The sequence below is a fragment of the Gasterosteus aculeatus genome, chromosome 11, assembly GCF_964276395.1.
Source record: "Gasterosteus aculeatus chromosome 11, fGasAcu3.hap1.1, whole genome shotgun sequence".
Lineage (NCBI taxonomy): Eukaryota > Metazoa > Chordata > Actinopteri > Perciformes > Gasterosteidae > Gasterosteus > Gasterosteus aculeatus.
Window position 1 is genome coordinate 8,876,453 of NC_135699.1, and position 26,287 is coordinate 8,902,739.

At 45.6% G+C, this 26,287-nt stretch overlaps 1 protein-coding gene across 1 annotated transcript in view; it reads right to left on the bottom strand.

Annotated features, from left to right (window-relative positions):
- Nucleotides 1-15,822, bottom strand: part of spop (speckle type BTB/POZ protein) — a 29,250-nt gene extending 13,428 nt beyond the window's left edge. The window contains 7 exon segments of the mRNA XM_078084733.1: nucleotides 7,947-8,047; nucleotides 8,050-8,087; nucleotides 14,070-14,142; nucleotides 14,145-14,186; nucleotides 15,555-15,621; nucleotides 15,623-15,694; nucleotides 15,805-15,822. Coding sequence (XP_077940859.1) covers nucleotides 7,947-8,047; nucleotides 8,050-8,087; nucleotides 14,070-14,142; nucleotides 14,145-14,186; nucleotides 15,555-15,621; nucleotides 15,623-15,694; nucleotides 15,805-15,822 — 411 coding nt within the window.
- Between the last annotated feature and the right edge of the window lie 10,465 nt (nucleotides 15,823-26,287).

Below are 26,287 nucleotides of genomic sequence, written 5' to 3' on the forward strand. Positions count from 1 at the left end.
TATGGGCAACTATATGGCACTCAGTGTGAATCTCCAGTAGCTCCATGCAATTGTCAAGATTAACCAGGCCCACGTGTCAGTTTCCTCCAAAGCTCCTTTCCACTCATTTCCATGACTGCCAACACATGGCGTTCAATTTTAGACACATTTAAAGACTATTGCGGCATCAAATCAGAGAGGGTGCAATTAGATTGCTATACGGGTTTCAAAAACTGTTATTCACCATATAAAGTATATTCGATATAACTAACATTGAAATAAGTGCCTGTTTGACTGGGACACAGTGTCTAATGATGTTTCTAGAATACATGTAGAAGTTATGTGTTTTTTGACAGATGACCAATCTTTCTGCAGAATCTGTGTAAAATAATGGATTTTTGAGAAATACTTACAATAAGCAAACCCAAACTGACAGAATGAATGGCAAAATTCGAAACAATTCTGCTGGCAGAGACGGGGCCCAAAACCAGTTTCAAGAAATGGCTGCCAGGCGAGCGAACAGCTATATCCACCATAGTTAAATTATTTTAATTGCTTATAATTAGAGGGAAAACTAAATTGTGTAATTGCAGCCTTTATTTTAATATCAAATGGATACCAAAATTAGCGAAACGCAATTTAATTCCATTGTGCACCTGCTGCAGCCCACTGACTATTTATTAATTCATTTTTTAACATTTACCCTCCTCTTTTCGTAGCTGCTAATGCTTCCAACGCTTGGTTGTAATTAATACTCAATTTGAATTGTTTTTGTCCCTCTTTGTTGATGAGAGGTCAGGACTGCATTTTATTCCCTCCAAAATTGCAGCAAGAGTACTTATATTTGCTAATAGTTTAGGATTCAACGCTCTGAGCATTGGATACACAGGAAACATGTTGTCTACATCTTTTTGTACCTGCGCTTTTGTTCCATTTAAAAACACCATATTCATCAGTGTGATGAACAACACCAATGCATTAAGAACACAATTGACTTTATTTTACAGAGAGAGTGCAGCAGTGTATAACGTCGTCTGTTATTAAGAGGGAATTTGATTGCAACTCAACCTGAATCTAGGGTTGAAGGGTGATACAGTATGTTTTAATCACACAGTGAACGTCTAAGACACGGTGGGTCTGTACTAGATGAAAAATGAGAGAAAGTATAAAGTGACCAGTAACTCCAGGATTTTCATTAAAACCAGCTAAATAAACACACTACAACGGCATTATTATATCTTTGAACCCGTCCTCTGAATCCTCTGGGCGCAAATCTCATCACCGGCTTGTTATAATGCACGACTGGCTCTCCAGCCGGTCAGAGTCAACATCCCCGCTGTCACCGCCCGCTCTGCAGCTCTCTTTTTCCATCTTCCTTTTCTTATTTGTCCTCTCAACCCACCTTCAGGTGCTATCCCCCCCAAAACAAAAAAAAATCAAAAATCCTCAGAGCAATGACAGGATATCTGACGGACTCTGAAACAGGATTCAGAGTTAACGGCCGCTGCAAACGTTGACCACCATCAAGCAAACAGAGCCCCAAGTCCCAGCACTATTAAATAAAAGTCAAGAATCAACACTGCACTCTCCCCTTAGAAGAGAATAGCTAGAGCCTCCTTTAATATCATGCTATTCATTTCATCCCAAGTGGTTATAATTGTTTTTTCAAGGACCTTATTCAACCTAAAAGACAATTTTGCAGTCGCTGTTCTTACAAGATACCGTTTGGTCTTTTCTTTGAAGGACAAAGTGTGACACGCTTTGTATTTCTGGGCTTGTTTTTAAGGAAACAAAGGAAGAAAAAACTGGGCAGATAGCTTAACACATCAGAGAAAGATCACAAAAAACACACAACTCACACAACAAATCAAAGAACAAAGACAATGTGATGAGCCGCACACCTCCAACTCCTCAGCCAGGTTTGTTGTCTTACGTAAAAAAGGTACAACGTGCTTTTTTCTTTTGAAAGTAAAGTAGACATTTGGAATGAAACATCGGGGCGGGACTTTTACCTTTAGCAACTTACGGTGTATTTTCTGTTGAGACGGAAACTCGATTCTCAATTTTTTCTTTTTTTCTCCTACTAGATCAAACCACCGTATCCACCCATCCGCGTTCTCCTCGTGTCGGAGCGGTGAATTCAGTTGGCTGTTTGCACGGAACCCAGCTGTGTCCGTGACTCACAGGGAGAAGCCCGCCATTGACACAGAGGCCTTCAGGTATATCTGCACACACAGAGGCATATTTAACGCATGGTTTGAAGTCCAGCTGCTGAACGAAGCGCCGGCGCCGGATTTACCGCCAAGCGTGGCTGTCTAACCCTGTCCGTACACATACACAGGCAGACACGGGCAGTTTTCACCTACACACGCACGCACACTTAGTTTCACAGCTGGCAGTGAGCATGAGCCACTGCGTGTCGTCTGTAAGCACCAGCCATTCGGGTGTCTTTTCGAGTACTTTTGTTTTCTCTGCTGGAGGATCGCAGACATTAAAGTGATAGCTTCTAGACTCCGAGGCGCTGCTAGATGAAATGTTTGGAAAAAGGAAACTAAAATAAAATAAATAAGCAGGCCAAAGTTGCCTGTTTGTTTATTTTCTACTGAGAAGCCAAGAGCTTCTGGAGGGATGCGAAAGATCTGTTGATGTGTTGCTGGTGCAGAAGTGTTGCAAAGGCGGTATCAATTAAAGGAGCCATTGTGGCTAAAATACTGGGTGACAACAAGCCATCCCGATAAAAACCCCTGTGCACGAAAAGAAAATCAAGCATGCATTCTCTTCCTTTGTCTCAAGCCTTATTTTCATTTCTATTGCTTTGACCCCTTTTCAAATGATCCAAATCGTCTCATGCAAAGCCTTTCAACTTTTTGCTCCCTGTTCTGATTAGGCAGAACAAAATTAGAATTATATTTTACCTCATTTACAAGGAATGAAAGATTGCTTTGCTTTTCCTTTTTTACCCAAAACTCCAAATGCAGCCTTTCCCCCCTTGTCACATCCTCTCCCACCAGCCTCTTTATCCTGCTCAGATAGCTGGTTGCGCATGTGTGTGTGTGTGTGCGCGCGTTGCTCGTTGTGCACGGGGGGTGCAGCTGGAGCATCTGCAGTCGTCTCCTCTGGCATCGGCGCAGCATATGGCAGAGCCCAGTGAAGGATGAGTGCTGTCACCCGGCAAAGTGCTTACCCACCGACAGGAGAGGAGAGCCGCACCAACACCAGGAGGAAGAGGAGGAAGCAGCTGAACGTCAGCACCCCCTCCACCCTTTAATTCTCCCCCTGCCACCCTGCTCCTGAAAAGGGAGGCACTGGAGGAGCCTCAGAAGGGACGACCTCGGACCGGCGACGTTGTTGAAATGAATTTGAGTAAATTGCATGAAAGATTGGCTATTTGCAGAAAATCAACCAACCGGTGGAAGGAAGCACCGGCCCCCTTTTTCAGTTTACACGCCTGTGCTGATTTTCACATATGTATTCATCAGCCTTCTATGCGTCACAGAGGACTGCGGAAGCCTGGCTACCGTTCAGTGCATGTATATTTTCTGTTTATACACAAGCACTTAATCTGTAAGCACAGTTTTTGCCTGTTATTTTGGCTCCCCTTTTTGTCAGACAAATTGGACATCTAAGGTCTGAGGTTGAGTAATTTAGATCAATTTACATCACTAAAGCTCTAAACCTGTGTCAATACTCTGCTCATTTTCATCTCTTGGTGTGTGCTAAATAGTGTCTATTTAATTAAAAAAATAATAAAATCTCGAAATCCATATTTTCTTTCTTTCTGTAAAATGTATTTTGATGCCTCCTCTTGAAATAGAGGCAACTACCTCCTGTGATGATTAAAAAAAAGGATGCTGTATCCGTGAAATAAATACGCCGGGTAAAGAAAACAGAAAATTGAGTTTTCTTTGGCCTTGCAGTCACTCTGCGTTTGATTTCACATTCCGATTAACTCGGTAAACCAGGACTAAATTTAGTACTGATCCACCAAGACGACGTCTGCAAGTGAAGGACAGCTCCTAAGCAGTCATGTCAGAGTTCAGAAAAAAAGAAGATAATGCCCTGATCTTGATCACAAATATTTAAACTGGTCAAAAGCAGAATAAAAATGTAAAATTCTTCAGCATATCAAGAGAAATGGTCAACAATTGTCTACTTTTGTTTCATTTCAGTAATAAGACATTCTAATAAAGAAGGCCTAATTTCTAATGCGCTCTTTTAGTATCTGGAATCCTTTATCTTTACCACTACAATCTTCATTTTCAGTCCAGTAAATCTCATCAATTTACGCGTCTTTTTCAGGGGCAGCTAATTCTCGATCGTAAATAGTGACCTCACGAATATCCATCAGAATACATAATCCTCGTCTGCTGATATAATCCTGCTGAGAGGCGTGTGAGCCTCCCTGAAATGCACATGCAACAAGTGGAGAGGTGCACCCGGCAGACACCAGCGCCAAGCACCAAGGACGGGCATTCTGCTCCAGTCTGCCGGGTGCGTCGGATTGATGAAAACACATTTGTGTTTGGGGCAGAACGCGTTACATCGTTACTTATTTCAACCTGGAGAAACCTATCATCTAATTTAAGTCTAAATAGGGCCAAATATACTTCATCCCACAAGAGCTTGCAACTGCTATGGAGGAAACACAAAATGTGTTTCTTAAAAGATTTGAGGTGGGAAGTTGAGGTAGTGAGCCTCGACTCCTATTCGATGTGCAAGGCTTTATAGAAGTTGTTTAGCAGCGAGCTATTAATGGCACTGAGGCCGGCAACTGCAGCTAGACAGCTGGGGTGAGCCGGCGTGTTTTCACTCGGTGAATTATGGGTTCATCTCAATGAAAGCAGAGTGGTTGTTGGAAGTGGAAAGCGCTCACCGAGACAGTTTTTGAATTACAATTAGCAGGCTTACATAACTGCTTTTGAGAAGAGCAACATAAATTATAGTGGTTGTAACCTGTTAATCAATATGTTTGGAAACAGCCCCACATGTTTTTTAATCTGCGTGCGCCGTTTTGAGGAGCAAGATTCCTACAAGAAAGAAAGCACAGTACACATAATTTAAACGGAGATAAGCCAGCTGCAACAGTACAGATAAAACTGTCTGTCGCCCAGACAACAATGTCACGTTGATATAAACGGGTGTGTACATTCTACTCCTATTTCATTTCTATGGTCTTTAACAAGTACAGACCAATAGTTAATATAGTATAATGTGTCTGTTGGGTACAGAGAGTATCAAGGTGTTTCCTCCATAGGTAACTGAGGAGGAGGAAGAGGAAGAGGAGGAGGAGACGGTCTCCTCTGAGAAAGAAGCCAGTAGTTCTCCGTCTCTATTTTTTCTACCTTGGGCAGACAAAAGGTGGACTGGTGTGTTTCAAGAACCAATTTAACATGACTGACAGGTAAGTTTCGCCGTGAACTTTTTCCTTCCCAAACAACCCTTTCTCTTCCCTTTCCGTCAGTCAAAACTGACTTCCAGGGAAGCATCCGCCACCACCACTCAGCCTGCAGGCAAATCACATAAAACCCTCAGAGCGTCTGCGTCATCGATAGCATGAGCAGCTGTGGTTAGCGAGGACCTGACCTCAGAGCCAGGGGTGACCTGCGGTGCTCGACGGGGGAAAGGAGGATTCAACCTCTTTTGCCTCCGCGTCTCATTAGAGGAGGAACGAGGAAAGAAGGTGAAAACGTGTCTCATCAACACAACAAAAACATTTACACTCCCTGTAACTAAATCACTCATCGTTCAGGCGGTTGTTCATCCACCGGTTGGCTCGATGGCAGCGAGCCCGCCCTCTCGGAAGGCCTCTGCTTCCATCTCTTCTTACCAAGTCCTCTTCCCCTCCTCTTTTAACTCCCGCTGTCCCTCGTCTTTCTCCTCTGACAGCCAGCGCAGCACCTTTAATGGGGATCCGTCTACTCGTTAAATACCCACAGGTGTCTGCAGCACTTTGGCAGGGACGGAGACAAAAGAGGGAGACGAAAAGTGAGAGAACAGCGGCTGGTGTTCTTCGCTCCCTCTCCGATGTGACACATAGTCAGATTCGCCCGCGCTACATTGGAATTACTAATGCCTCCAGCGGCAGACGAACCGAGCAGAGAGACCAGGGGTCAGGAGGGGAGATCCGGAGCCAGTGTTCCTCTCCAGCAGTGATCTGGCCTCTCCTCTTAGCCTTTCCATCCTCTTTGACACTACAACACAAAGAGACGCTGAGAAAACGTAGACGGGGGAGAGGTGAAGGTAAGAAACTGCGATGCTCAAAGTAGGAGGCAGCCAGAGATGAAAGAAGAAAAGGGAAAAGAGGAGGAGGAGGAGGAGGAGGAGGAGGAGGAAGAGATTGGGCTTGAACGAGAGACACCATGGAGGGAGAAAAGAGGAAGTGGAGGGGATAAGGGAAAAGGGGGAGAGAGAGAGAGAGAGCTGGGCTCCCGGGCGTTGGGGTGCTCTCAGATGCGGGACTAGACCATCTGGACGAAATCGCAGCCAGGTCTCTGGCGTTAAACACTGGGCTTCACTTTCGCATGGAAAAACCGGCAAAAAGAGATTCTTACCACCATGCCCCCAAAAACCTGAATCCCCGTGGCCAATGCGACCAGACCTCACTGTTGACAAGCTTATCCTTTACCGCAAATGTCCCAAAATCACAAACACACACACACAGAGCCAATTTACAATGTATTGATGTCAACATATATATATATTATATAGTCAAAACTGCCATAGCACACGAGGGAACTTTTTAAACAATGCAAATTGTCGGCGCCTTTTTAATTTATCTACGTTCTGCCCTCATTGAATCTGTGTTTTATTAACGATTCTCATTTGCGTACAAAATGTGTTTCATGAATTAGGTTAGGCCTCTCCTGCTTGCTCATCAGCACTGTCGGCCAAGTACAACAGAGGGAGGAAGTGGCCAGTGGGACTAGAACCAGCAACCTCGCTTCCTCCCCTCCAGGAGAGTGAGGACTCTTCACAGTAACTTTATCCCACTCTCTCCCAGCTCCTTCTCTCCAGCAACTTAAAACACACACACACACACACACACACACACACACACACACACACACACAAGCTGTGTGCACAACGTACTCCTAAAAGACCCCCATCGCCCGTCCCACACGGCTCTGAAGCAGCACTGCCCCTCCCACCCCTCTGTCAATAAGCCCAGTTTGGAAACACTTTAAACAGACTTGAACATTGCTCTGCGAAAAAAGGGAAAAACTTCAAGACATGCTCTCCTCCATACCCGCAGGGTTAATTAGAATTGTTTTAAACAGCCACCGCCATGCTTTTTTAAACATTTATGAGTGCATGCATTACAACTGAGACATTAACATATCCAGAAAGTTTAACCTCTTCTTTGCTCCCTGGCTTCATTAAGAGCAGCAGAGGGGGTGACAGAGAGGACAGTTGACCTCTGCTGCCCCCTGTGTTACAGCTGAAAACAACAAGGGAGATTCCAGCGAGGAGCAGCGGCGGCAGCCGGCTTTGGATCTGAGGAATCGGAGCCAAGTCCTCGCGCCGGCTGAATGACAATCAGCTTGCATGTTGGTGACGAGAGAGAGAACCCAGAGGCTGTGCAGCACCAATACAAACGTGCACTATTCACTAACAGGGACAGACGACGGGCTGTAGAGTTGTGTAAAAAGATTAGTCAGAAAGGAACTACAGTCGGGATCCCCTCCGGTAAAGCAACAACACCACATTTAGACATTTAAACAAAATTCCTTATTTTAAGGTTCTAGTTTGGGGAATTACAACTAGTTCTACGAATGCAGTTTGGTTCTTTTTAAGTTAACAAAAGACGTCTATGTTTGCCCGCAAGGTTGAAATATGTACTGTAATTTTGATCCAGCAACATAATCAGGATTATCCTTTTAAAATCGTGCTCCATGGATGTTTTGGGGAATGATTTTGAGACGTAAACACAAAGACAGGGGCAACAAATGATGCGAATTCATATCAACACAGTCAGCCGTCGCCTCCCAGAATGGTGTTAATTTGTCATCAGGCAGCAGACCGTCGTCCTCGTCCACTAGGAAGTCCCTCCTAATGAACTTTCTAAACCCCAGTCCTTCCCCTGGACAAAGCGGCACGCTCTCTGGAACAGACAACGCACACGGACAAACAAGATTATTTGGACAACCTGATCAAGCTCTGCTCGTGTGAATGAGTGTGCAAAAGACAAGTTTGGTTATGAGTCACGGCCGTGAGCCGCGCGCAGAAACAATGGCGAAGGAGGCCGGGCGCAGGAAGCATTGCCTGCAGGGAGCTTTTAACACTTCAGAAGAAAACAGTCTCTCTCCCTTTCTCCCTCACTGTATCCTCCCGCCGCCACATAAAGACGAGTGGTAAACACGAGACGGAACTGCTGCGCCTCTTTAGCCAAGAAGTGAGAAATTGCAGGGATCAAAGCAGTCCAATTATCATGTGTTTATGGAGTGCCAATTATCTCAGACAGTGGCAGGAAGGATTCTGCAACACGCCGTTGCACTACAAAGACACAGGAAAGGTGCTGGAGTTGTGTGGGGGCGGTCACAGCTCTGCGCGGTCCCCTAACAGTCACAAATGCTCCCATACAAGGTCAAACCGTAATGACTGCGGACTACGACTGCCGCAGAGATCACAGCAAATTAACGATAATTGACGACAGAGAGGTAACAAGTAACGGGGGTGGATGTTGGAGGGATGTCACACCATTCTTTGGAGAAATTACATCACCCGCCATTTTGTTAATGAGTCGGGAAAAAAAAAACTTCCCCGGGCCCCGCGCGGGGATTTCAGAATGCTCTCAGGCGAGACATGCTTGAGACCGCTTCTGTGTTCCGGAGACATCTTTGTCCAATCCCATCAGGAGAGGCAGGTGATGACTTACGGCTGTATGTATTCGTTATTGTGAACCCTGTCCTACAAAAAGCTCAGGCGGCATCAAACAATGCAGGAAAAAAACACTAGAAACCAATTCATTCGTCAAGTATTGTCTTTCTTTGGTGGGTGTCGTCAGCACGGCGTACACATGATGCTAAAAGGCATCAGGCTAATTGGATTGTGTTGAGAAAGAGCAGAGCAGAAAGAGCACAATCCGAGAGTAAAGTCATTGAGAACAAACTAAAGATTTAATCATTGAAATTACTAGCAGAAGTTGCCTGAACTGAGAAAATGTAAAAGACATCATGTCACAAAATTTTTGAGCAATTAATTCAATATATTGATATGCAGGAAATATTGTATGAAATACCATCGGTGGATAAAATATTTCCACAACGGAATTTCATCTGAATGATTAGGCTATAATGTTTATTCATCATGTGGATATAATGACTAAGGTTTAATAATAGGTCTGATAAGTTCAGAAAATGACAGTACTACTGATTTTCAGCATTTGAAAGAAGGAATAAACATGAATGCTATAACGATAATGTTCAATATCTAGTCCCATTTCACGTTATTGATCTAATTATTGCCCAGCTGTAACCACTTTAATGCAAATGTTATCATATCATTTAAGAATTTCGTGGGCCGTGCAAACAACATCCATGGACATTCTGCAGATTCAACTCATGCGTTAGTGTCAAATGAAGTGAAGCCATAGAAACAACCCGGTCATGATAAAACACTCTGACGGAAACCGAATATAGAGTCAGCACATACACCTCTCATGTTTATCTGCAGTGTGTGTGCAGACTAACATGTGTTTAGCCCCGGCTGTTAAAAAAACATTTGTCTTCAGGCTGCTCTTGTGCAGAGATCCCAACAGGAGATCTGCCGACAGATCACAGTGGGAAGCACTCAGACAAAGTGTCAATGCTGCTGTAAGATCCTGTGTCAAATCCTCTGTTTGGATCTGAGAGAGCAGGCAGCCTAAGAGGGGATTGGTGGGGGAGTGCAGTGCATATGCAGTTATTCCCACCACTGCTCATGCAAGCGGTCCTTCACTGTAATCCTCTGCCAGACTCAAAGACACTGACAGAAATCACCATAAACACACACACACACGCATAAGCACGCAAGCACAACAATCAAACAACAAATCCTTGCATTCGGCTTTCCCACAGCACTCCACTTTATTCTTTGTTCTGTCACAGGAAAAGTATCAAAAAAGACTTTTGTAGTCCAAAGATCTTTCAACCAAACCTGAACAGGTTTGAAAAGAGAGTGAAACCTTTGTGGCCTCGCAACACTGTACTGCTTGAGGCCGACTGCAGACTTTCAGCCACACTTTTTAAGTCCTTTCGACATGTTTGATAAGACCAAGCATGAGAGACCCAGATGAAGTCCCAGGGCACCTCGTGAAGTCGTGTTATTCGGGTACGAAACAAGACGAGCAGTGATGAGCGAGGACCTCCCCAGTGGCAGAATCTGCAGCTGAACGCGGGCGTGAGGAGGGAGGTTTGCAGGAGGGTGAGACGCGAGGAAGACCAAGAGGAAGAGGTGTGGAGAGGTGAGAGGGAGTGTTAAAGAAACCCCACCAGGCTAGAGGGAGGGAGGGAGTGGGGGGGGGGGGGGGGGGGGGGGGGTGAGATCTTTGGTGTGTATCTGTGACAGAGCACAGATGACTGTGTGTGTGTGTGTGTGTGTGTGTGTGTGTGAGTGAGTGTGTGTGCGTGCATCCTGTGGGCCATCACTGGCAGAGAATCAACTGTAGGTCAGATGGCTGCTGCTCACTCTTTCAGCGAGTTGGCCGCGGTGACGGGGAGCACGCCCACTGCGCCAGAATACCAAATACCAAGCCGAGCTGGACATTGGTGGAGGGGGGGGTCAGCACATCTGAGATATCAAATGGGACGAAGTTAACAAGTGCAGACGGGATGTTGCATTTAGTCTCACAGCACACTTAATATTTGTAATTGAATTTCTGTGAAAAACACAACCTGGAAAGTGTAGGACACATGAGATGTTATAATACTCCTGCATCAAAGTGTCTCACCGTCCAAAGAAATGGTGAAGGTGATGGAGAAGGTGAAAAAGAGGAGGCCTGAGACAGAGAGGAGAAAGGGCGGGGGGGGGGGTAGCAACGCCGTCTCAGTGAGCGAGGGCATCCATATTCAGGCAGAGGGCTCAGGGGCACGGTTGGCACACAGAGCGAGAAGGTCGCCATGAAGACCGGCTGGCGTGTTGGAAAATACCAGGCGCCAGAGCAGCCAGGGTCAACATCTCTCGCCGTGTCTGTCACTCTCCTGGCCTTCTCTTTAACACGTTCAACTTTGGCACAAAAAAAAAACACCACCCTCCCCAAAATAAGCAACCACGCACGGGCGGATCACGCTCACGACCATTTACCCCTCAGAGCACGTTGACGCGGCGAGGGCGATTTAAAAGCGTGATTACCTCCGTGCACCGATTCACGCCGCATAAAGCAAACGGATACAAATGCAAACACGACGCACAATCTTACCAAGAAGGAAAATCTCTCTTGGAGACTGAGCTTTGTAAACTAGTGTCGCCACAAACATGTTTATTGACATCCTTCCCACCAATTTCCGATACCACCTGATTACTTAAAGGCTGACCAATTGCTCCCCCCCCGCCCACACGGAACGCCTGATCGCTTCTATCAGTCACTGGGGGCAACAGACTCCGACAAGATCGCACGGGGGGCTTCAATTAACTGGACGAAAGAAGGGAATGAATAGGCGCACTGAATCTGCAGCTACGAAATATGAGAGCAGCACACAGCAACTCGCACATAAGCTCGCTTGGCCTTTGGCTATACAAGACAACATTACGGGTGTCCGTAGGGGAGACTTAACAAGGAGGCTATTTGAATACAAAACAGCTTGCGGCGGAGGGTGAGAACTTTCCATCTCTCCTCGCCGAGTGGTCAGAACAGGAGTCCCTCCGGCGAAAGGAGGCGGAGACGCGTTACAACCCGCCCAGCAGCCCCCCCCCCGAGGAGAAAAACCAGCACATTAAGCCGGGGAGAGAAATGATGTGGCCAAGTCGAGACTACGGGAGTTCAGTGTGAGGAGGAAGGGAGATAGGGAGGGGGAGGGGGGGTAGGGGGCTCACGCTGTTGCCTGAATCTATCTCCATTAGCAAGTAGGGACCATCAGAGGATGCACACACACACACAAACACACACACACACACACACACTCTCTCTCTAGTGGGGGGGGCTCAAGGGCTGACTGATGCAGATGTTGTGTTTCATCAGACAATGTCAAGCTTTCCAGACAAGATCCACCATCGCAGTACGGCATTTAAATGTTTTCATCCGTCCTCCCTGAGTACTGCAGGGATGCCTTAATTCTCAACATGTGCACGCCAGTCGGGGCAAATCCAAATGTATGCCCGCTCAGAGAGCAGGGGCAATTAAATAACCAGCGCATGGCTAATGCTATTCCTTTGGTGGCTTGTGAGAGTTTGCCTCATCCAGAAGCTTTAAAAGACAAAAATTCTAAAAATCCGAGTTGCATTCACTGGGAGTTTGCCGTTGGCCTGGGAGAGCAGTGTTGCTCTGCTCCATCTCAAAAGTGTCCTCGCCATGCATTTCAAAACGTGATTCCCCACATGTAGTTCTAGCTCAGTACTTCTGTAATAACTAGATCTAATATTGTATTGGAAATTCTTTCCACAGGGACAAAGCGTATAAGAAGGCCTCATGCACAGTCCACCGCCACCCTGCTTTCTTGATTAAGGCCCTTTGTTTTTATTTGGGCTGCTTTGCTACGGGCCTGGATTAAATTGGATTCTAAATGATCCAGAACCGATAGAGCAATCTTTACTGCCATATTCTTAGACGGAGGGCTCACTTAACTGTCACAAATACGGTGGCAGTTGGGTAATTTTCTGCTGTGACACGGCGAGCGATGATGAGGGCCCAGGTTTCCCCCAGAGGGATTGTGGGAAGATTGGAGGAGGGCATATGGCAAGAATGGGATGGGGCGTGCACCATGGAGCACACCATTTATAGGCGAAAGCCCCTTGAGACACAAAAGAGAGGAGCAGAGGAAAATGAGATGCTCTTCACTTCACTCCCTATTCTTCTCGCTTTTCTGGGGGCCATTTACAAGAGCAGTGCTCACGAAATGGCCAAGCAGTGAAGTCACACACCTAAAAGCCACGCAATATCACCACGTAGACCCCCAGGATACAGTATAATAGCCGGGAGAGAAAGATTTAACTGCAGTATGTTCAGTTTCCGTGTCGTGGAACGTTAAGAAGCGGGATAAAAGACAAGGCGCGTTATACTGTCAGCGGGAAAGCGAGGAGACGGAGGTCTCAGGGAGCAAACGAGGGACCGAGGGTACACACGGGGGAGGGGGGGGGGCTGTCAGGCTCACATGGGGGAATGTTGCTCAGCAGGAGAAATGATTTCCCTTTCTACACAAACGGCACCGCAGGGGGTTGTACACAGTTTCACTGCGTGTACGCCTCCGATTTAAACACACTTCCGCCTCCCACCTCTTCTCCCCCCCCCCCCCCCCCTCCTCCCCCCGCTCTCCCGAACCATCTTCCCTCCTGCGCGCTTCCTGTACGGCATGCTGCAGGGCACTGGGAGAAAGGGAGGCAGCCAGAAATGCCTGATAACCGGAGGAAGCGGTCACATCTGGCCCTCGCTAATTCAATTCCACACAAGTTTGCTTTTCCTCCCCATAACATAACCTAATTAAAAATAAATACATTTTAAAAAAGCAGGGTTTGGAGGCACATTCATTTCCAATTCATCAACGGGGAGAGAGAGGCGGACGATGACCGAAAAAGGTTGGGTCTTTTTTAATTAAAATCAAAATTGCTCCACACCACTTTGAATTATATATTTACTGGAAATGAAACCAACTGGCAGTGATTACATAAGCCCATATGGCTATCAATACCTCGCATTATTGGACACACTCAGAGTATTAGACACGCTCCTCACCTCTTGCATTTACAAGTTTCCGTGCCCCAAAGACACAGGTGGGACAGGAGTTTTTACTTTTCAACCTCTCAAACTTCAAGATATCCTCCGTTTTCTGCCGAACATTCTGATATGCAAGTAAGGCCTTATTTTCAATTATTAACACCGTGACAAGCTAAGAAAACCATTTCCAGTGGAGGACAATTAAAAGGAAATGGAAATATAGACTGCAGGTGTCTTATCCGTTATTTTTGTGGCTTTGGTCTCCTTTCCCTTGGCGTTGAGAATAGAAACTTCACTTTTTGGACCGCGGAGTCGAGTCTATAGTCTTTACTCTCCTCATCTGGACCTTTAGGGTTCACACGCACCCGGAGGTAGGGAAACAAAGACATGTACGGATCACAGGGATGAAGCTAAAAGGTGAAGTGATGCTTTGATCCCTGGAATCTTTTTATTTTATTTTATGTTTGTAGCAATAATAGTTTGCTTCTATCAGTAATGGCGCTCTGGCTTGACGCTGTGAAGAATGAAATTGTGCTGTCCTCTGCCTCACAATCACATCTATTGATTTCATCCACAACCCTTCACTTGTGGCAAAGTGATGGTTTGATTGGTATTGATTCTGCAATGCACACTGCTGTTTATAGCATGAAACCATGTGAGATAATCGTTAGAGCTGCTTACGTGAAGTGGGAGGACAGCACTGTTATGCTGCTGAAACAGAGTTGAAACCTGGAGGATCAAACCGTCTAAGCCTTGGAACAAAACACAGCAACATGGTTAAGTATCAAACTGGGGATGAGATAGTTAAGTTTGATCCCTCGTTTAAGTCTTTTCAGTGTTGTTATATTTATATCTTGTGCTCGCTCTCTTGGCGGCGGGCCTAAAGGTGTGACGCTGACCTGCGGTACACCCCGGATCTCATTTCTCTAACAAGCGCCCGTGAGACCATCGCGGCAATAAGCAGTGATGCTACCGACAGTGAGCTATGATACAGATGACAGTTAAAAGGGGAAAAAAGCAAGAGGATTGTCTCTGGGTTAGGCTCTTACAGGAATGTCCAAAAGCAGCTACGGCTTGGGGTTTCTCTAAAAAAGGGCCCATTTATTTTGGCATTTAAGCAGGTGGCTTACCAAGGCCACCTCCACCCCAGGCTACGGTCATTACTTTCAGGTACCAGCCATGTTTTTGTGGGAGATACAGACCCTCCGGAAGCTCTTCCGGCGACGTGACACAATGTCATTTTGTTTCACTGCTCACTATAATACAAATCTGTCTCTCCTACTGTATTCCTGATAAAACGGGGACGCAGTTTATGTAAATCTGTTGTCAAAAGTAGAAGCTCACATTCACTCAGCCTTCAACTCGTCAGTCCGTTGGAGACTTTCTCAGATCAGGTGGATCTTGTCTACTTCTGAGTAGTTCCCACTTTAAATGGGAACTGCTCCCCTTCCACGTTCCCACTGCAATCCCTTCCAAAACATTTGAATATTTGAAGATGATGCCAGACTAAATTCAACCATGGGAAAGTGCTACAAATATTAATATTCCAAACACATGTGTAAGTAAACATCATTGGAAATACAGGCCAGATGAAGACACACTCGACGCCCCCTGAGGCGGGCGAGTGGGTGCTTAAATCTCTTGACAACAACGTCATCCCCCTCAGAGAGGTAATAATTGGATAACACTTAGAGCAGTCTCACAATCTGATAGCTGCGATGAGCAGCCTTCAGCAACCGTTTGAGTTTGTCGTTGGCTCCAAATGAGAAAGTGCTGCTTTTGATGACCCCCCCCCCCCCCCCCCCCCTACACCTCGCGACAGAAGCTGAAGTTGTTGATGGTCCACGTGTAGCAGAACTTCACCACTTTGATCTGAAGCAAAAAAGAAACAGAAAGAGCTGAAAGCGGATCTATTTCTTTATATATTTATCCATTCCACGTGGGTAAGTGGTGCTTGGTCAGCCTGGACTTCAAAACCGCACATCAAAACTGGCTTTCATCTTAATAAACACTGACAACAAACAGAGTGAAAGAAGAAAGGATATTGTAAGAGCAGCAACAATAAAGAAGAAAGAAAAGAAAAGATTTTGAAGGAGGGGATAAAAAAAAAAAAAACATACTGGATTGGTCTTGGTCTCTTAACAGAAAAGCAACGTCTGAACTAACAAAGGCTGCACTGCAACGACTGAAACAAACACACATTTAAACACATTTTCCAGGGAAACAATGTAGGCGTATAATATTAAGTCAGCAAAAACAAAGTTACTGGATACAACCCTGACAATGCTCATTCCATTCAACTGCTGATTGAGCAACTTTACAAAATACGAACGCTTTAAGGATTATACACATATTTAAAGGGTCCTTCTTCTGCCTTGATAGACAGGCAAACTTTCATAAGTAACACCCACATTATGCATAGATGACCAGCATGTGTGTGCTAACGGCGAGCCAGAGGGCGATAATATACTCGGGGAAACAACACCTGCCGTGAATCCAGAGCAACGGGACTTCCAGACTACGGGCAATTGCTACTGTTGGGACGCAAAAACACAGTCACGAAAATGGCTCTAAACTAGCGAGGCACATTTCGGGTGGACGTCTGTGTTTGAGCATGCCAAAGCGTTTGCTAATTGAATGGATAGTCTAATCGAGCAATATTTCCCAGTGAGTGGGACATGAGAGGTCTGAATTCATTTGGGTTAAAGGAGGCTTCAGCATTGGAAGCACGCGGCGGCGGCTCGAGCTCCGCTTCCCCGGGGGGGGGGCTTCCTTCATCAATTGGCTCCAGCCAGGCTGCGCTCGTCCGGCGTGTGGCCCCCCCCTCGAGTGAAGTGCAGGACTCTCATCCGGAGCTGCCAGAGCGCACTCACACAAACGCGTAAAACCCAAGGTCACGGGAGACTTCCAGAGGTCAGCGTTGGCGCCCGAAATCTTAGCGTTGTTTGTAAAGAATGGAAAGGATAGGAGAAAATAAGGATTGGTTATTATTTATGAGATTTACACTGCAATTGTCACATTGAAATTGGCGTTAAGGGAAGTTCCGCATTATTTTCTAATTTTAGGTCCTTTGGTGCACCGGCTGCCTCATGGGATCAAACAATCTTGTTGGAAAATAAAAAGGACAGTTTGGTTCCAAAGCTTCACTTCTCTGCTGCCTAAATCTCCAATTTCCGCTCCTCTCGAGTTCCTCTACACATATTTAATACCTAAGTCGACGGATCTGGCTTTTTACCCCTGAACCTGTGCGTCCCCCCCTCCCTCACAATCTCCTGTCAAAGAGACCCGTACACGCTGCTGCTGCTTAATTAGAGGCTGATTGAAAGCAGTTCGGGACCTGAGGAAGCTTAGCAGAAAGGGACATCAGCCGAGAGACAGAGCGAGAAACGAGAGAAGTGTGGGACAGACTTCTGTCTCTGCGAGTGCTTTTTACGACGGGAGAGGCGACCGCGACGGCTTCACTCTCAGACGCGACTTAATTAATGCTCAGAGATAACGCCTGCATCTTATCTTCCCTCGATCCAGTGCACCCCCCCTCCCCGGCCCCCGTTTTATTCTTTTGTGCAATTTGTATCTGATGAAAAACACTGGTGGCATTTTCGCTCAGTAAAACAATAAAATATTAATCACAAAAGTTGGGAGAACAAGGCTGCACTGATTTGCAATTTAAATTACCTGAGACTTCCTGGCAATTAATTATAGTCCACATGAGTGAGTGAGGGCATACACGGGTTCTCGCATGCGTTTATGCACGCGCGGCTCCATTTTTGCATTTCCGCAATAAATCTGAAGCACAATTTACCAAGTGTTTTTTTTTGTATTCACGTCCCTTAAAGAGCTAAATGAATGGCAAGTAATCACAGAGAATCAATTTAAGGCAACACGACGACAGCGGCAGCTCTTCCTAAGTAGACACCGATGACAAAGCAACGATGGGTTTGTTTATTTCGTTTTTCATCTTTTTGCGACAAACATCAAGAGCAGAGCGGCAGGAGGAGACTCCGAGATGGAGATGTGCGCTAATCGCAGGACTCCCTCTGAAGAAATGCCTTCAGACAGTTCATTTGTCGTGGGAATCCGATGATGACAGCGAGAATGGGAAGAATGACTAATAGGTTCTAATGCACGTAGCATAGAGAAAACAAATATTGTCACATTACAGTGTGTGGCGGGAAGAGATTCACAAAGAAGGCCTTCCACTAATGACAATAACCAATGTGAATGAGGTGCTGCGCTTCACATCAGGGAGTTCTTGTTGCTGCTACTTTGGCTCCATTGGCACCTTGTGGGCCCGATAAAAAGCAGTGGAAATAAGGGAGAGGGTGCTCAGAGAGAGGGCTGCAGGAAGAGAGCAAACTAGTCCAGCTTCAGCATGTACATCTGAATCTTTTCTCCGAGAATCAAACGGAGACGGAAAAAGATTTTAAAAATAATAGCCAACTAAAAGGGAGCTTACCACACGTGCATAGAAAGGGCCTGCAGTGAACACCGGGGAGGTTTGTGCTGTTCGGTTCCTGCTGGGATTAAACACCTCCGTTTCAGAGGGCTGAGTGGTACTATGGCAGACGGCGTATGTTCATTCAGTGTAAATGAGAAATTGGACATCATGAGCATCACAAAGACAGCATTAAGTATAGGACCTTTTTATTTAAAGCTTCAATTGAGCTTTTTCAATAACGCTTCAAATGTCAGTCATGAAAGGAATATGTGACTATACTAAAACAGTAAATACAGAGTTCAGTATATGATGGTAGAAATACTTAATACGAGCTTTTGGACCGCAGTGAAAAAGTTGTTCTTGAGTGGATTAAAGATCAGCAGTTTGCATTAAAAACACTTTTTCAATTTTGGAAATGATTTTGTCCCTTTTTTATTAAAATCAAACTTTTGACCACGAGACGGAAACAATCAGAAGCTATTGTTGCACGTATTTATAGTCATTGCATATGTGTTTATTTATTATTGTGTTGGAAGTTATACAAACTTGTGATTAACACATGAGGTCGGGCGGAATATCAGGATCATTTTTTGACACGATTTATCTGTTTCATGAGCTGTGTACATGCATCATCAATATAAAAAAGTATATAACAGAAAAAAACACTTCAGAAGATGGAACAACAGCATTTTTGTCAGTCAAATGACTTGTTATCGCAGTTCTTGCAGATTAATTTGCTGCTGATGCAGTGGAGCGATTATCTACTAATTGTAAACAGTCCCAGTATAACAAATGTGTATTTTGAATATTCAAGAGATTGTGTCACCTTCGATCACACAGATCAAACAAAAACATCTTCACATCATTTTTCATTGAGAACAGAAAACTGGTTTTCAAACACACCGCTCCTTTGACGAAGTTCCATAAAATGAAAACTATTCGCTTAGACTGTCAGTGTTTGTGTGTGTTCCGTTCGTACAATGCAGGTAAGGAGGGAGTGCTGGCCAGCTCCACCCCACGTCCTCGTCCCATACGGGTTTCCAGGGAGGGGAGCCAGAGGAGGAGCGTGAGACCTGGAGCCTATTTATATTCATTACAGAAAGACTGTCGGCTCTCCCTCTGCCAGTCCAGCCGCCATCTCTCTCCATCTCCCTCCATCTCCCTCATTCTCTCTCCATCTCCCTCTTTCTCTCTCCTTCTCTCTCCATCGCTCTCCATCTCTCCGTCGCCCACCCCAACACACCAGGGAGGAGAGTCTGACAAACGAACAGACAGATACATTCAACTTCCTGTGTACAAACAAGAGCCGAGCGAGGATGGTGCCGCCCGCATCAGCCTCCCTCGTCCGCATGAGAGCCGGAGCTCGCCGACGGCCCGTTGCAGCCACACGACGCGCATTAATAAAGCTTGCGCTGTGATATTAACTCTTGTCTGTAAATTATGCGCAGTGATGGCATATATTTCTGGGCATATGTTACCTCCATCTGCAAATTTGATAATGTGAACAGCTTACAATGCATATTTACACTGGAGGACACATTTCCGTTCATTTGTCTCTCCATCTGTGCTCGTTATAATCTGAATAGGTGGCGAATGCAAATGTCTGCACATCCGCGCAAACCTGGGAGTCTTACTCTATTTTTAATACAGTCGACTTTAATTATTAATTCTAATCGCAGAAACCGTTCAACAGTTTCATTTTAACACCGATTCCTCTTTATGTAACAATCAGAGAAGATTTGCTATTTGTGGTTTATTCCAGATGCTCGTCATAAATGCAGCTTCCCTCAGAAACTGCGGCAACCGCTGCCCACAGCTGGCAGAACCGAGTCCGGCTTCGGTGCCTCCTCCCGGATGAGAGCGGTCAGACTTTGCTTCATTAGAATTAGAACTTTTCTAAGTGGATTGTAGTGCTCGGAAACACGACCACCTTCCTCCACAGAGACGAACAATATCGACATGAAATTGCAGTTATTGTATTAAGTTCTGTTGGGCAGCGTCTGAATTTCCCCTTTGGGATCCATTAAGTCTCAACCTATAATTGCATCATCACGTATTTCTTTGATATGATTATAGTGTTGATATGAATCTCCGCTGTAAGTCATCAGTGTAGTGGAGATACAACTTTCATTCTGTCTGAGGAGTTTTGTTTACGCATTTGGTGTTAATTAAATGATTCACATAATGGCTTTTACTGATTGAGTGATACTTGGTATTCTTCTTGTTTTTGAAAAAAATTGGAACAAATATCCGCATTTTCTTTTTGTTGTTGTACTTGTCGCTGTTGCTTTTTACATGGACTTGTGTGTCTGGAATATATAAAGGTACTAGAAAAGTAAAAATATTGGAAAAATGTACTTACGCCCAACACATTACATTTTATAGTTTAATCAGTACATTTACATGAACCAGCGCCTTCATCCCGAAAAACTCCCAGCGTGTGGCCATGCGGGGAGTGACATCCGGTGACCTGCTGTGAAATTGGGAGGTGAAGAGTGACGGAGACGGGGGCGATTTCAGCAATTCACAACATAAGACATAAAAAGATGAAATACGCACTTTACACCCTACATGCAAGCACTTGCGCAAATAGACATGTCACCATTTAAATTCCTTTTAACTCGCAGAGTTAAAAAGACACAAATACAGGCACCTTCCCACCAGCACTCTCCCCCAGGGGGCTGCTTCCCGCTGGGGGAGAGCAGAAAGCGGCAGGCAGCGCGCAGAGACGCCACCACCAGGTGGACAGGGGGTGGAGCTGTGTGATTTTTGGAAGGGATCCCAGCGGGGGGGCCCGGAGTGTTTAGAGGGTCACCTTGTGCGACAACAGGCAGCGAGCGAAACAGCGAGGCGCAGAGGCGGGCAGACTACAAAGACCAGGAGACCGTGCCAGAAAGCCGAGGCTGAGTGTGGCAGCCTTGAGCGTATGTGTGACGCATTTCTAAAGGGCGAATCACAACGGCCACATGCTACCTCACTTTTCAAGTTAGAGTCAATCCTGGAAAAGCAAAAAGAAACCCACTAAATCTGTTCTTTTTTCCTCCAGCTTGTGAGAATTCTGACAGCGGGTTAGTGAAGCCTGTTCGTTCTAAGGTCAGATAGCATTACAAGTTGTAGAGAAATGGTGTGCAGCCGCATCCGGGGGATCAGCAAGACTGATCAAGTGTAGCGGACTCTCATTTAAAAATCATACACAGCTGGCTGGAGGCACACACACACACACACACACACACACACACACAGGGGCCATGTGACAGAAGCGATTCCAACTCTCAGTTATGTGAGATTGGGGAGTTCTGGCAGTCGACGTGAGAGAGGAGAGCAGCGCTGTGGTGTCTCTGATATTAGTGGCAAGAAAAAAACAGCCTCGATGAGAAGCTGCTGCAGGTGAGACCGGGCAGAGCAAAACGTGCAACGGGAAAGAGGCTTTACGGCTGAGTGTGAGAAAAAAGGGAAACGCGTGTGAGACGTGGCTGGACGTCGTCTGCTGTGACACGGTGTCCGGCCCGAGGCGCTGCCGGGCGCCACAACGCTCGCTCAGAGAGGGTGAAAACGGGGGATAAGAGAACGCCGGGGGTGGGGAGGGGGTAGTCGGCCCTCACGCACAACGGACGGGGGGACACAGGAGGTGTGGTGAATTAAGAGGCCCACCAATGTGGCACAACCACCAGTGGATCTCTCTCTCTCTTTATGCCTGTGTTGAACCAAGTCAGAAGTGCTATTAAACCAGGCAACCGTGCCTCACATCTTCATACTGCTTAAGTCCCACCTTCCCACCTTCACCACCTCAGATTCTGACCTTCGCCAAGCCTCTGTTGCAGAGTGCATGTGTGTTAAGCTATAAAGGACCAGAAAACCCATTCAAAAGAGCACCTTCAACATAATACTCACCTACACACTAAACAATCTTCACCAGCTGTTTACTTTAAATGTTGAACACTCAGGCTCTATTTACATGACGACAAAGCTGCAGCATGCGAATGAATGTCGGTGTCTGCAATTAGTACGATAGACGATGTATTTACCCATGAAATACCTCAAGGACTTTGAGTCTCATCACACTGAACAGGCAAAGCCATCTGCATACTCTTCTCCTTAGAACTTGAACACTCAGCTTGAAACGTTCCGTATAAGAAATCCAATATCAAAACAACCTGCAAGAGAGATAAAGGGCTCATTTGACCGATACAATCCTCCAAAAACCCTGCACAGCTGCTGTAGCTCCTTGTGTCATTACACACACACAACCAGTAGATGTACTGCACATGAGTGTATGAATATAATGCCATCCTGGGACAATACATATCTTTAAGTCAATGGTGATTTGTTCTTACGCGACTCCGATGTGTTCAATTAACCCTCTGAACATACCAACACTTCTACATAAGCACAGATGGACACACACGGCATATATAAGCACACTCTGAGGCAGACATCAGACCCCAGTGGGCCTGTGTAGCCAGGATAACAAAAGAAAAGTGCTTTCTAAATGACAAAATGATACTGGTTGCAGCCACGTCTCGCTCTCTCCGTCTATTCGTTTCAAACGCAGCCGCCGACTAAAACGCAGCAAAGTGTGTCTGACCATCAGAAGATTTTTTTTTTTTGACAATACATCTCTCCCTTTCTCTGAACGAGGCCGCTGGGAAACAATATCGGTGCGCCCTCGCCATGCGCCCACTGAGATGAAGCTCCCTTCACGTCGTGCGGATCTTCACATGGATCCGCACGACGGGTGGGTTTCACTCTCCGCCCTGCAGAGGCCTCTCCGCACGGAGATCCATTCTCGTGAAGCGAGCCGAGCTCGGCGCCAAAGGGAGGAGCGAACGGAGGAAGAGGGGGGACGTTTTTGTTCCCGCGCCGGGTGCAGTGATGCAATTTACAATTAAAATGCAAATAATAGGACGAGGAGTCTCTCTTCACCTTGTTTTCACTTTGCCCAAACATTCTCAGGGGGAGGCGTCTCTGCCTGGGATCAATGTATCCGAGTCAGTAAATCAATATTCATACGGAGCGCCGAGAATCAATTTGAGACCGAGGCTGTAAAGTAAAAGCGACTGTTTAGCCGAGAGAAAACTTGCAGGTGCACGGACAGACACGTCCAGCCTGTGGCTAGAAACCGTTTTTTCCCCCACAAGGATCCATTCTTAAACTGAAGGCTAAAAGCAATTATTTCTGCAACGTGAAAACACAGCTCTCAGTCGCCGTCGGCCCGTCTCTGTTTTGACTGTAGCTTATCACAATAGGTGGCTCAAACATTCCCCTAAGCTTCAATCTCAACCAACAACATAGACCGGTGCTGGCGAGTGAATGATTTGGGAGTGTTTCATCTCAAAAGTGTGTGTGTGGGGGGGGGGGTATGATTTTTTTTGTGGTTGTCCTTCAGCGTGACTTTGTCATGTAACACATTTCCAGCTCAATTATCTGCATCCAGTGGATTTCAAACACATTTAGCAAGGACCAGAGAGCTTGGTAATTAGCAGGAGCCCTGGCTCATGAGGGGGCAGAAAAACAAAGCCTTTCTTTAGCTCTATCTTTATCCCCTCCGCTTGTCTAATCTCCTCTGATCCTTCTCTTATCAGAGTGTGTTGGACATCATGTGTGCACTCAGTCAACGCCTTCATCGGCCAACAGGTCTCAGCTTTTATAGACCAAAGCGTGACGCAAAGCAACACATTTGATGCATAACAATAGAAGATAAGTGAAACCCGACTGCGGGTTGTTAATGACAAAACTTCATGAAACCCCATTTACTGAGCTATCCCTTATCCGGGATCTAAACACAGAACTATAGTATATACAACCACAGAGTGTTGTTTTTGGAGGAGGACGGGTTCATCGATACCAACTTGGCTTATTAGTTTGAGAAAACATCAAAAACTCCAATGGACTCTGAATACTATTTTCTTCCAATTTTGAAAGAAATCTTGTGGCTGAGATGACATTTCACACAGAAATACAACATTGTGCAAAAATCGATGTTCAGTCGTGACATGATTACAATTTCCAATCTAAAGGTTAAGGCCATGTCGGGCTGTGGCTGCCAACCTCCTCCTTAAGTTGTTTCCATTTTAATTATGTTTTCAAATCATGTCAGCCTACTTTAGCACAGGAATGTCACCTTAGGTAAAACCGCTTTCGTTTTATTCCAGGTCACATATAAAGGCATTCTAGAATGGACAATTTAATCTTCCCTTCGGCTCCCCCTTTTCCTCACTACGGGGCTTTTTCCACAATCGCTCCCCAGTTGCTAGCAAGTATGTACTTTGTACTTACACTGGGCCATTTCATTTTAAAGCCTGAGTTACATTGCTTATGTTTATTTACTTTAAAATCATAAAAGAGACTGAATGGGTGGAACATAACATTTTGAACTAGACGGTTGTCTGCTCCCCCGGAGATGAGAATCGAGACAAAATGAAGAATGATTGGCGCCTGAAATGGTACAATAGACTAGACTACTGAGTGTTTCATATACGTAAGAATAGTGGATGAATATATAAGGCAGAGGTTTCAGACAGAGTGAGGTTCTACTTCCCTTTCTCCTCCCCATCTCCTCCCTTCTTCTCCAACAATTATAATGATGAACTTTGCCGGCAGCAGTACAAGTTGATGGATTTGTGAGACGCCATCTCACAAAAGAGCGGAGAAGAGGAACACAGCAGTCAGAGAGGAGCGGTGGGGACAAACTTTATGTGGATCTGCATTTCAATTCTATTTTTTTGGAAAATAAATCCTCAAATACAGATGTTGTGACTGACAGCAAGGTCTACTAGGTTCAGTGTCCCCCTACAATGAACCAAATATCAAAGAAAAGTCAACATGTTTCTGCACGTCCCTGCTGTTGGTCCCCCTGCTAACATTAAATCAAAGTGGACCCACACGCACGAACTGAAGAGGAGCCAATTAGTATCACGTTCACTTAGCTTGTCACACTGTCATGCCAACGTGCTGGAATACGGGGGGATCAAGGGCAATCCAGCGCGCGGGGCGGGGGGAGAAGCTGGCATTTTTTCACGCAACAGCCCATCTTCCACCTGAGGGGACAATATTCCTGCTTCTTACCAGATGTCACATCTAATCTCTCCCTCGCATTTTAGACCATTCAGCAGGAACCGCTGAAGCAAGGAGGCGCCACACGGGGTCATTCGGAAGCGCCGGTCCTGGGTCGTCCTTCGTTGATACTGTTCCCCCGAGAAAGAAAACGACAAACCGAGACAACAGATTTATCACGTTTGTATACTCGTATTTCTATGGGGGCGTTTAAAAAGTTAACGCGGTGTCCATTAGCAGTAAAAGAAATATCCCACATGCAAGAACTGAAAAGTTCTCAACTGATGTTGGGAGTTCTGCAAAATACCAAATGTAAATAGCAACACCTCTCAGAGAGTCGAGAGACAGAGTACGCGCAGACGCGTAAGAAGGCAAATTCAACAAAAGAAATTAAAGAAAAGACGTTATTCATGCCAAAGATGGAAACAAAGCTGCTAATAATGCAGTTCACTGCCACAGGTATTATTGTATTTCATTTAATGAGTGAATCCATTCATCTCATTATTTATAACATAATTTGCCAAGTACGAAGGTTTTCGATTTGCATTTGGCTTTTCACATTCACATTCACTACATATATATATATATATATATATATATATATTCACCTTTAAAGTAGGAAACCCGGGCAGAGTCTCACAGACCAGCAAGGAGATTCAGAGACAGGGAGACAGGTGCACACGCTGCTCTCTGTCTCATTGCTTTGCCGTTGGTCTTTTCATTGAAAGGGAGGGAGAGGAAAGGTAGCTTCGCTAATAAGTTCAGTTCTATCCATCGTTTGCACTTGGTACGACAAGGGTTTCTCCTTTGTGTGCCCCAACGTCACTCTGCCTCCCAATTACCACATTTACACACACTCGCATTCATTTATATTCAGAGAGAATTTTAAATCCTCTCTTAAAAGATGGATAGTCTTTCAAAAGCAACAGTGATCCCCTCACCTTTCTTACATTGTTATCTTTACATTTGAGAGC